General features: G+C 38.1%; 1 protein-coding gene across 8 annotated transcripts in view; it reads right to left on the reverse strand.

The window, feature by feature from the left end:
• znf438 (zinc finger protein 438) overlaps positions 1–12,743 on the reverse strand; it is a 263,069-nt gene that overhangs the window by 55,925 nt on the left and 194,401 nt on the right. For all 8 annotated transcript variants that reach the window (XR_012100042.1, XM_073054776.1, XM_073054775.1 and 5 more), the window contains one exon: positions 7,409–7,494. Coding sequence is in view for 7 of the 8 variants with exons in the window: in XM_073054776.1 (XP_072910877.1) it covers positions 7,409–7,494 (86 nt within the window). In the remaining variant the exon portion in view is untranslated. The remainder of the gene's footprint in view (positions 1–7,408; positions 7,495–12,743) is intronic.

The raw sequence follows: 12,743 nt of genomic DNA on the forward strand, positions 1-12,743 counted from the left end.
TTGAACACATCTAAACGGTGTTGTCGCAGGAAAACAAGGGACCCAAGACATGCTCTCTTCTCATTGTTGCGGTTGGGAGACTGTAGGTCTGACACGGTGGTCAGCAGCACAGGAGCGCCGCAGGGAACCGTACTCTCTCCGGTCCTGTTCACCCTGTACACATCAGACTTCCAATATAACTCGGAGTCCTGCCATGTGCAGAAGTTCGCTGATGACACGGCCATAGTGGGGTGTGTCAGGAATGGACAGGAGGAGGAGTATAGGAAACTGATACAGGACTTTGTGATATGGTGCAACTCAAACTACCTGCGTCTCAATATCACCAAGACCAAGGAGATGGTGGTGGACTTTAGGAGATCTAGGCCTCATATGGAGCCAGTGATCATTAATGGAGAATGTGTGGAGCAGGTTAAGACCTACAAGTATCTGGGAGTACAGTTAGACGAGAAGCTAGACTGGACTGCCAACACAGATGCCTTGTGCAGGAAGGCACAGAGTCGACTGTACTTCCTTAGAAGGTTGGCGTCATTCAATGTCTGTAGTGAGATGCTGAAGATGTTCTATAGGTCAGTTGTGGAGAGCGCCCTCTTCTTTGTGGTGGCGTGTTGGGGAGGAAGCATTAAGAAGAGGGACGCCTCACGTCTTAATAAGCTGGTAAGGAAGGCGGGCTCTGTCGTGGGCAAAGTACTGGAGAGTTTAACATCGGTAGCTGAGCGAAGGGCGCTGAGTAGGCTACGGTCAATTATGGAAAACTCTGAACATCCTCTACATAGCACCATCCAGAGACAGAGAAGCAGTTTCAGCGACAGGTTACTATCGATGCAATGCTCCTCAGACAGGATGAAGAGGTCAATACTCCCCAATGCCATTAGGCTTTACAATTCTACCGCCAGGACTTAAGAACTTTTTAAAAGCTATTATTAATGCTTTTTGAGATAGTGATTTAGATGCATATCATATTTTTTACTGAGTTAAGTATTGTATGTAATTAGTTTTGCTACAACAAGTGTATGGGACATTGGAAAAAAAGTTGAATTTCCCCATGGGGATGAATAAAGTATCTATCTATCTATCAGGAAGATAATGCATCAGCTTCAATACTCTCACCACCCAAGTTCAGGAACGGTTGTTACCCCTCAACTATTAGCCTCTTGAACCAAAGGAAATAACTTCACTTGCCCTATCATTGAAATGTTCTCACAATCCAAGGACTCACTTTCAAGGACTCTTCATTTTGTGTTTTTGATATTTATTGCTTATTTATTTACTATTATTGTTTCTTTTTGTTGCCTTTTCATACTCAATGAACAAAAGACAAATGATCTTTCACTGATTCTATTTTGCTTATTGTTCAAGTATGCCCGCAAAACATGAATCTCAGTGTTGTATACAGTGACACATGTTTGATAATAAATTTACTTTGAACATTGAACTTTAGGTAAATTGGTTAATTACTGTCACATGTAGCAAGGTATAGTGAAAAAGAATACTGTCCATACAGATCATTTCATTATAATGGTATGTTGAGGTAGTAAAACAATAACAACAGAGTGAAGAATTGTTAACATTACAGATAAAGTGCATACAGTTTGAGTGGAGCTAACAAATAAAAAGGGATAGAAAACACTGTTGGGAATTGCATGCAGGATCCCAAACAGAAAAGCTAATACAGGCAATACAACAGCTCAGGGAAATAGAGATGAATGTCACATTGAGATTTTACTCTGTACATACAGGTAAAGTCAAATGAGTAGCAGTAATAATGTAAAGATAAATTTATAGAATATCCAGGAGATGGTTTTCTCAATCAATATTTTGTGCAACCAACAAAGGAACAGGCTATTTTAGATTTAATACTGTGCAATGAAAGGAGGCGAATTGACAATCTGGTGATTAAGGAGTCTTTGGGGAACACTGCTTTAAGATTTGAGTACAAGATTAAAAATGTCTTGCTACAACTATATTACACCCCAGAGCAATTTGGAATACTGTACGCAGGTCTGGTGGTCTAGTCCCAAAATACTCGCTCAGAAGGATGAGAGGTAATATCATCAAAACACTCAAAACTCTTGCAGGGCTTAACAAGACAGATGCTTCTTAACAAGATTCTGCTTCTCCTGGTTGGTCTGTTTAGAACCAGGAGTCACTATCTCAAAATAAGGGTTTGGCCAGTCAGGACAGAGAATGAGACAACAATTCTTCACCCAGAGGGCAGTAAATCTTTGGAAATCTCTACCCACAGAGAGCTGTGCAGATTCAGTACATTCATGGTACGGATCAATAGATTTTTGGATATTGACAGTTTAAAGTAATAAGGGATTAATGCAGAAAAATAGTGCAGAGTAAAAGATCAGCCAGGATCTGACTGAACAGCAGGATAAGCACAAAAGACAATCAGACATCTGTTGCTCCTGGCTCCTACGTTATTATTTACTGGTAATATGCCACAGTTTCAGAATCATTCTCTCTGGGAGATAACCTGAAGTCACGTGACCATCACAGCTTACGGAATTTGTAGAAGTGCTGAGGAACCCAAGATAGATGATTGAAAAGAAAATATTAAATCTTCCTGAATATCAATACCTTAGATGGAGTTTCTACAAGTCAGTTTGCAGGTACAGTATTATGATTAAGAAAACAGCCAAGCCACAGAATCTGAAGCTAAGTATTGAGGTCTCTCTCTGTCCTCCCTATCTCTTGCCTTTCTTAGAAGCACACCCTCTAATCATACAGGAGCTATGATCCACGAGTAATACAATAACTAAATATCCAGTTAACTCTGTCAGTCTTCTCCCCATTCTGGTGCCACACAGTCCTTACATATCCATTCAAAGAGGTAAAGTATAACAGAAACAGGGAATATAAGGTTGTCTAGCCTTTACCTACAAAGATGACAATTCTCCTTTTAACAAATACAAAAATTCCAATCCATTCAGGAGGATTAGAGTCACACAGCCATAGAGCAGGGAAACAGGCCACTCAGTCCAACTCACCCTTGCAAACCAAGATACCCATGTAAATTAAATCCTTTTTCCATTTTGACCCATATCCTGCTTTGGTCAGATATTTAAAAATAATATCATTACTCCAGGAACCACATGGCCAATGTCTACCCCAAGTTCATAAACGTGGGGCCCAAACTAAGAAAATCTGGAGTGTGAAAATGAGAAAACAGGCAAACAATGAAAAATTCTGGAAACAATTCTTTACTGTCCTACATTCTACCATCTTTGGCAGTGGATACAGTCAGAGTAAACATTTAAGCACTCACCTGGGCCCTTCCCTAAAGTTATACCTTTTGGAGAGTGGCCAAGGATATCTTGACCAATATTAATGTCTCCTCTGACTCACATCTCTGAATACCAGGCCAGTTCCTCTGTTCCCAGTAATGCAAATTCATTTGAAATGTGTGGGCCCCAAAATTATTAAGGCCAGCTAAAACAAGTTACAGCTCTGATCCCAAACCCCATTTCCAAGGAAAAATTCTCCTTCTTCCAACATAAACACATGAAAGGTACAGCAGAAATCAAACTGGGAAAATTTTCATACAGAATGCATTAATATAGATAAGATGACACAAATCTGACCTACATTGTGCACTTTACGCAGTCCTGAGTAGGTCTGTAGTCTAGTGTAGTTTTTTTTCTGTGTTGTTTTTTTTTACTTAGTTCAGTGTAGTTTTTGTACTGTGTCATGTAACACCATGGTCCTGAAAAACGTTGTCTCGTTTTTCTATGTACTGTACCAGCAGTTCTGGTCGAAATGACAATAAAAAGTGACTTGACTTGACTTGAGGTACATAGCAAGTGTAACCCAACACAAAGTAGCACTCAGAAGAACACTAACTCCAGGTGATAGTGATTCCTCCCATGACCCCGTAATCATCTCAGATCTGAAGCACATTAAATAACGGTACGATTTTCAGAATTAGATCAACAATGTACTTCAGTAAATATTTGATTAGAATATGCACCATTATCCTTTGAACTAAAATTTCCTCCTTTTTACTAAAATTCTTTAAAAGTTTTAATTGAAAATAATGTTGATATTCCATTAGCTATTTATAAAATGTCAGTAGAGTTTTGAAGTCAAGTTAAGATATATTTATATGCTGCTTCATTATATGTTGTACTTTTTTAAACAATGATGAAGGCTAATAAATATTAAAAGTCCAGTTATTTATGATTTTTCTCATGACGCTTGCTGGTGCACATCAACATAAAAATATATCATGGAAGAAAATAAATTTAGCAAGGTGAAAGTCTTATCTTAATCTGTTCAAGTCAGCCCTGTTACACAAGACTCCATTCATAAAGAAGAGGTAAATTACTCTGGTCAAATTCCCGAAACACAGCAGGAAATGTCCATTGTTCCAATCACATTTTGTAGCTATTAAAAATCCCTCTTTATCAATTACCTACTTATTAAAGATAACAGAAGATAACCATTACTTAGTTCTGTCAGCGATTAATAGCAGAGTGCTGACAAACTACTCTCCCGTTCTCATTGAATGACTATCATGCAAACCATCTGCAATGTTAACATCTGTTGGTGGTCTCTTGGGCAGATGTTTTAGTCTTGCTTTTTCTTGTCACTGACCATAGCGACATTATTGTAACAGATGTATACAATAAAAAAAAGTGCTCATTCCCATGGTGAATTATCCAGGACTGTTTTCTATCATTTTGCATAAGCAAAGAGGTGCACCTGCACATTATGGTAATGATATAAAAGAGGACAAGCACGGCTCTCATGAACCTCAATTACACGGGCATTTGGAACTGGATCCTGGACAGATTTTTAATAGGCAGATATTATTCTGTACATCCCAACTTACATAAGCTAACAAAATGTATAGGAAAAATACTGGAAATCGGGAAAACAAAACTGTATAATCTGGATGAATATTGCTATGCCCTTTCACAAGAATGGAACAGATTAGAGCATCAGTAACGCAAGACATTGTCCAAATGCTGGAAATGCAGAATAACACACACAAAATCCTGGAGGAACTCAGCAGGTCAGCCAGCATCTAAGGAAATGAATAAACAGTCGACATTTTGGGCTGAGACCATATAAACATATAACAATTACAGCATGGAAACAGACCATCTCGGCCCTTCTAGTCCATGCCAAATGCTTCTCTCACCTAGTCCCACCCACCTGCACTCAGCCCATAACCCTCCATTCCTTTCCTGTCCATATACCTATCCAATTTTACTTTAAGTGACAGAATTGAACCTGCCTCTACCACTTCTACTGGAAGCTCATTCCACACAACTACCACTCTCTGAGTAAAGAAATTCCCCCTCATGTTACCCCTAAACTTCTGCCTCCTAACTCTCAACTCATGTCCTCTTGTTTGAATCTTCCCTACTCTCAATGGAAAAAGCCTATCCACGTCAACTCTATCTATCCCCCTCATAATTTTAAATACCTCTATCAAGTCCCCGCTCAACCTTCTACGCTCCAAAGAATAAAGACCTAACTTGTTCAACCTTTCTCTGTAACTTAGGTGCTGTAACCCAGGTAGCATTCTAGTAAATCTCCTCCGTACTGTCTCATTAAGTCCTGATGAAGGGTTTTGGCTGAAATGTCAACTATTTGTTGATTTCCTGCGAGATTCTGTGTTGCATTTCAATGCCCCCCAAAATATTTCTTCACTTGTTGAGATCACTATCACCGCCATGGGGCTCAGTGAAAGCCAAAAGTAGAGTATGCATTGATAGTGCAACCCCGCTAACAGAGATCTGAATGATGAATTTCTGCCCACCTACCATAATAATTAAGAAAATCTTCTTAATTATCAAGAATAATTTAATTTTTAAGTGTATGAGGAAAGGTTGAGCGAACTAAGGTTTTTCTCTTCGGAGTGAAGGAGGATGAGAAGGCATCTTGATAGGAGGTACACAGGTTGTTAAGGGACATAAGTAGAATGGACAGCCAATGCCTTTTCCCCGGGGTGGAAATTACTAAAACAAGAGAGCATAATTTTAACGCCATTGGAGGAAAGTATAGGAGATAGGCCAGAGTTTATTTTAAAACACAGAGTGTTGTTGGTGAGTGGAACACGCTACTAGAGATGATGGTGGAGGCAGATACATTGAAAACATTTAGGAGACTAGTAGATACATGAATGGAAGAGAAATTGAAGGCTATGCGGGAGGAAAGCATTAGATTGATCTTGAAGTAGGTTAAAAGATTGCCATAACACTGTGGGCCAGAGGGCCTGTACTGTGATGCAATATTGAATGCCCTATATATGTCACTAAAGACAGTAATCATAATGGGCATGAAACACTTTTTCACAATGAACATTCACCTCATGCCAGATATTAATATAACATGTTGAATTACTGTAGGGTATGTCTTAGGTATAAAAATATATTCATAGTGTTTGAGAGGTCTGCTGGTAGGATGGCGAAAAGGAGACAAATACAGAGAAAACAAAAATCTAAAGAGACCAGAAAAGGTGCAGAAAAGAGTTCTAGGATATAAGCAAAGGGATGCAGAATACTAAGTGATACGGAGTAGTTGAAAGCATTCTCAAAGGATAACAAAAAAGAAAACACACAAGCAAAGATCCAACAGTAGGACATCTGGCTGCTTCGTTGTGGTTACATTATGAAAGTCAACATTACTGATGTGTTTGGATTTGCAAGCAATTAGTCAACCTGGATTTACATCCAAACTTTTCAAGCATTTGGTCATCAAATCCATGTATTTAGACATTTGCATGTAATACTGGAAGGAATTTTGACCTGAGCAGTGAGAAAAATTTATAATTTAAAGGAAGCAGAGTACTTCAAGTATAAAACTGACATATAAAATTAAGTCTTGCAACATCGTTGAGTGCTTCACTTAAATTTGAACTCAGCATAAACTCAACACAGTTTCAAGCCATTTCTTCCTAGTTTGCAGACTTTAGGCTTTGGTCAGAAAGATTAGCTCACCACCCACTGATGAACAAATCTGAATGTGATACACAGCTCGATACATTAACATTTAACAAAGTGACAAGCAACATTGTTTGCAGTTTCTGAAAGAATCTTGTAATTTGGTTGCTCCTCCCTACTTCTTATGACACTTTCATTCTTATAAAACTTTATACCAGTTCTTGCAGCTATTGTGCAAGCAAAAGACTGGCAAACTTTGCCATAACTTCTAATCATAATACGACTGGCAATAGACCATTATATAGGACTGGATAGAGAATACATTTTCAACAACCAAAAGGCAAAGTGAGAAGGCAAGTAATTAGAGTAAGAGAGTCACAGAACAATATAACACAGAAACAGGTCTATAATTAACTCACAGAAATTAAACTACAATCACTTATGTAAGTGAAAAATACATACTTCATCTTATTTCTATTAATTAGTCTATCTATTGTTAGATAATACTTTACCAGGATACTTTGATGAGTCATGGATAAAATCCTGCATCTCCCCACAGGTTGATTTTTTGCTGCTGTCTACACTTCCTGCTTCATTCCTGTAACAAAAGAGGGTTGGAAGATGTTGGAAATTGTAAAAGGATTTATAGGAAGAACAAAAACATAATACAGTATATTTAGAAACATGTACCACTGGCATTTTGTGTCTCTTTGTTTTAGTCAAGTAATTTTTTTAAAAATTGGTCCCAATCACATAATTCAAAAGCAATATGGCACAGCTCACGTGGCATAACATTTATCTCTCATCCCAATCATAAAAGAGGACCACAGCCCCAAAAGAATAAATGAGAGTTGTTCAAACACAAGTTATAAAAGGTGTCATTAGGAAGAGAGAATGAATTATTAAGTTATCTATACACTCATTAATTACAATGATTTTACCACCACTAGTTAATGAAGTCCTACTCCAACATTGTAGTTGTACATTAATCAATGATAGAAACTTATTTTCAGTCACTTACACACATGTGAAATACACTTCATTTAAGTAAATTAGAATGAGTTTCTGAATGAGGGCAAAACATTAATTTAAATAAAATTAATTTCAAACAACAAATTTTAGCCTATTTTAGCCACTAATGAGGAACTATGCCATAGTTCAACGACTGGCCAAGTAATCCAAGAGTTCTAATAATCCAAGGAAATGCAAATTGAAAGTTTAGTTTGAGAATTAAATTCAGTTTAGAAGATAAAATGGAATACAAATCTTTTCATCATGAAAGAACAATCTGTTGCTATCTGAAAGGAAAATGATTATATATTGCTCCCCATTTTGCAGTCTCTTCTTCCCCTAGACCTGTAGAACTGCACTCATCTTATTCATCTCCAGAAGTTATATGCTCCATCACTGCTTTACATACATCCACTACAAATTTCTCCCCAAATTGTTCTCCTGCTTTTGAGATACTTCTTAAAAACATTAACCTTGACCAAGCATTTGGTCAAATGTCCTGATATATGTTTGAAGCTTGATGTCAAATTAGGTTTGGCAAGTAACACTGGTGTTTTACCATAACTAGAAAGCTCTTTTAATACAAACATAAAAGGTCACATAAGAAATATTGCAGTAACCCCAATGTTCCTGAACTCTGTTGATATCTAAATACCCGCCTATACCAGTCTACTATATGCTGAGTCTCCAAAGCCTTTGTGATTAAGAATTGCAAATTTCACTGTCCCTTTCTTCTCACTTTCTTCTCCCTTTTTGAGAGGCTGTGGACCAAGGTTCTAGACACCTATCTACCTTTTTGTTTTTCTTTTTCTTTACCCTCTCAACTTTTCTGAGAGTCAATAAGATAATTTTTCATTCTGTAAACTCAGTCTTCTTAATCACTCCTCATGACAAGCCAACCTTCCCACCTGTTGTTCCTTATATGGGGAGAAGAGACCTTTACACAATATTCCAAAATGCTGTCTTTCTAGGGTCTGATATAATTGGAGCTGGATATCTCAACTCTTGTGCTAAAATCTTCTGGCAATAAAGTTCAACAGACCATTTGCTTTCTTAATTACTTGCTGTATCCGCATGCCATCTGCTTGTGCTTGGTGCATCAGGATACCCATGCCCTCGAAATATCCAACAACTCTGATTAAAACATACTCTGCATTCTTAACCTGTTCTTCCACATTACTTTTCATATTATATTCTTACTCGTTCACTTGTCAATGCATCTCTGAAGCCTCCTTATATCTGTCGAATACCCTGCACTGCCCCCCACCCACTCCCCAAGCTTTGTATCCTCATATCATATCATCAGCAAACTTGGATATATTGCACTGGATCCTCTGATCCAAATCAAGCCGATGCAGTGAACAGCTGGGACCCATAATTTACATTTTACTCTGTATTTTATCTGTATTATCCACACGAGTACATTACTCTCAATACTTTATGCTCTAATTTTGCATTAAAATTTTACATTTAGAACAGAATACTTCTAGCTTTTGTGATCATATTCTGTGCCTGCCTAAAATTTCCAATCAGAAAGAAAATACCATATCCTATAATTGCCAATTGTTATTTCAGTGAAGGTCTTAACCGTACCCTCGCAATCCACTGAACTACTCAGGTAGTAAGAGCAATTTAATTAAACATGCAGACATCAATCCTTGCTTGGGTCACGCAGGAAAACTAGGAACATTTGAACTCCAAATTATGAATATGATGTAAAAACAGAAGAGGACCATAAAAGATTATTAGATTAATACAATAACTGAAATGTAATACCTCAATGCAAAGACTGAATAGAAAAGATATTATTAGATAGAAATCCTTAAATAATGAAAGGGTTAAATAAGATGAAGCTAGAAAGGGTGTTTTCATTTACAGACAAGAACAGAACTATGGGTTCTGCATACAAGATAGATGTTTAGAAAGTCCTTTTAAAAGTTGGAAAAGAAAGCCAACATCCAATTTAATCAAAGACCTTTCCCCAGAGGATGGTTAGAACTTATTACCACAAAAAACAGTTTTTACTCTGCAAAGATAAAAATACCCAGATGGGAATTAAATACATCCAACCATACACACGCACTCCCCCCCCCCCCCCACCCCTGGGATATAAATTTCAATGGGAAATAGAAAAGGCATGAATTAAGGACAATGTTACAATAGTCATGGGGGTTTCAATGTTCAGGTAGATTGGGAAAATCAGGTTGGCACTGGATCCCAAGAGAGGGGATTTGTAGAATGCCCATGAAATGGCTTTTTAGAGCAGCTTGTGGTTAAGCCCAGTAGGGGAAAAGCAATTCTGGACTGGGTGCGATGTAATAAACCAGATTTGATTAGAGAACTTAAGGTAAAGGGACCCTTAGGAGGCAGTGATCATAGTGTGATAGAATTCGCCCTGCAATTTGAGAGGGAGAAGATAAAGTCAGATGTATCAGTATTAGTTCAAGACTTCAGGATTGTTTGTCATTTCCTGTACACAAGTGTATGGAGAACAAAATAATTGTTACACGAGGTCTGATGCAACACAAAAAAAGATACAATAATAATAACTTTTTAAAAACACAACAAATATAAATACATAAGATAGATTATATTCACAGATGACTGTATATCCACAGAGTGAAGATGGGCTGTACGTCAGCTGAGTGACAGGAAATAATGATGTAGTGATGGGTTAGCGGGTGGAGGGGCTGATTAGCCTTATTGCTTGGGAAAAGTAAGGATTTTTGAGTCCAGTGGCCTTGGCGTGGATGCTATGTAGCCTCCTTCCTGATGGGTGTGGGACAAACAGTGCATGAACAGGGTTGATGGGATCCTTCCTGATGCCCTTTTCCAGCACTATTCTGTACATTGTCTTTGATGACAGGTAGGCTAGTTCCAGTGATGCGTTGGGTAGTTTTAACTACACGCTGTAGTTTTCCGACCAAGCAGTGATGCAGCTTGTTAGGATGCTCTCTGCTGTGCATCTGTAGAATGACACGAGAAAGTTGAGGCTTGGCGAGCTATTTTGACCTTGTAGGATGTGTTCTTGGACCATGAGAGATTTTGTGTGATGTGCACTCCCAGGAGTTTAAAACAGGTTGCAGTTTCCACTGCTGACTGCAGTGGAGTAAAGGGAAATACAGAGGCATGAGAGAGGAGCTGGACAAAGTTGATTGGAAGCGGACACTAGCAGGGATGACAACAGACAGCAATGTCTGGAGTTTCTGGGGGCAATTCGGAAAGTGCAGGAATTGATACAGCCCAAAGAAGAAGGGACAACGAGGTAACCATCGCTTTCAAGGGAAGTCAAAGACTGCATAAAAGCAAAAGCGAAGGCATGTAACATAGGAAAAAGTAGGGAAGTTTGCGAATTGGAAAGCATTTAAAAAGAACAGAAGGGAACTAAAGAAATCATAAGGAGGGAAAAGATGAAAGATGAAGGTAAGCTAGCCAATAATATAAAAGAGTATACCAAAAGTTTTTTTCTGACAAATAAAGCGAGAGTGGATATTAGTCCACTGGAAAGTGTCACTGTAGAGGTAGTAATAGGGACAAAGAAATGCATATTTTGCATCAGTCCTCATTGTGGAAGAAACTAGCAGTATGCCAGAAATTCAAGAGTGTCAGGGGGCAGAAATAAGTGTAGTTACAATTACTAAGGAAAAGGTGCTTGGGAAGCTGAAAGGTCTGAAGGTAGCTAAGTCACCTGGACCAGATGAACTATACAGCAGGGTTCTGAAAAATGTAGCTGAAGAGATTGTGAAAGCATTAATCGCAATCTTTCAAGAATCACTGGATTCTGGATTGGTTCCAGAGGACTGGAAAATTGCAAATGTCGCTCCACTCTTTAAGGAGGGAGGGGGCAGAAGAAAGGAAATTATAGATAGCTTAACTTCAGTGGTTGGGAAGATGTCGGAGGCCATTATTAAGGAAGAGTTTTGGGATACTTGGAAGCACATGATAAAATAAGCCAAAGTCTTGAAGGAGAACTCTTGCCTAACAAGTCTGTTAGAATTATTTGAGGAGATAACAGGCAGGATAGACAAGAGATCACTAATCGAGCAAACCAGGGATTTTGCCTGAGTTCTTGTTTATTTGTATAGTTGCAGAGCATATTAGTCATCAGGACTACAGAGGAGGTCAGATTGTTGGCCCTAGCTTATAATCAAATGCATTCACATTAAAAGAAAGGAAAAAGAAGCAAGATGGTGCCGGAGTAGGGCAAATCATTACCAGATCAGCTCATTTATCAAACAGGCTCTGAGTCCTTTCAGTACAACATTATGACTCTGATGTTGAAACTATTTTAAACCAAGAATCTAATACGATACGAACAGTTAATTAAACTCTCTAAGTAGCCAATAGAATCCACAAATAAATGCAAAGCACAGCCCTGTTCTGATGTGGGAAATGCTCCAAACTGAACAACTGTATTGATCAAATAATCGATCTTTAAAATATGATTGAAGGATAAACAAGGGTTGGAACACCAAGGAAAACACTCCAAACATTTCTTTGAAGTAGTGCTGTGTGATCTTCTACACCCACCAGAGAAAGTGGATAAGGCTGTCAGTTAACATCACATCTGAAAGATAATTCAGTCATGCTGTAATTGTACTTTAGCTCAAACAAATTGGATTTGCCCTGCATGTAGTAAAGTCCAGGCTACAACCACTGTATAAGTTTAATCACAGGAGGAGGGAAAACATTGAGGCATATACATTGCAATAAGGTAAAGAATCTTTACTAATACTGAAGAACATTTATCCATTTATTTATTTATTTATTTATTTACTGAGAATCCGCATGGAATAGTTTCTTCCAGCTGTGTCACTTAGCAAACCCCCAATTTAA

This window comes from Hemitrygon akajei, chromosome 8, assembly GCF_048418815.1.
Source record: "Hemitrygon akajei chromosome 8, sHemAka1.3, whole genome shotgun sequence".
NCBI lineage: Eukaryota > Metazoa > Chordata > Chondrichthyes > Myliobatiformes > Dasyatidae > Hemitrygon > Hemitrygon akajei.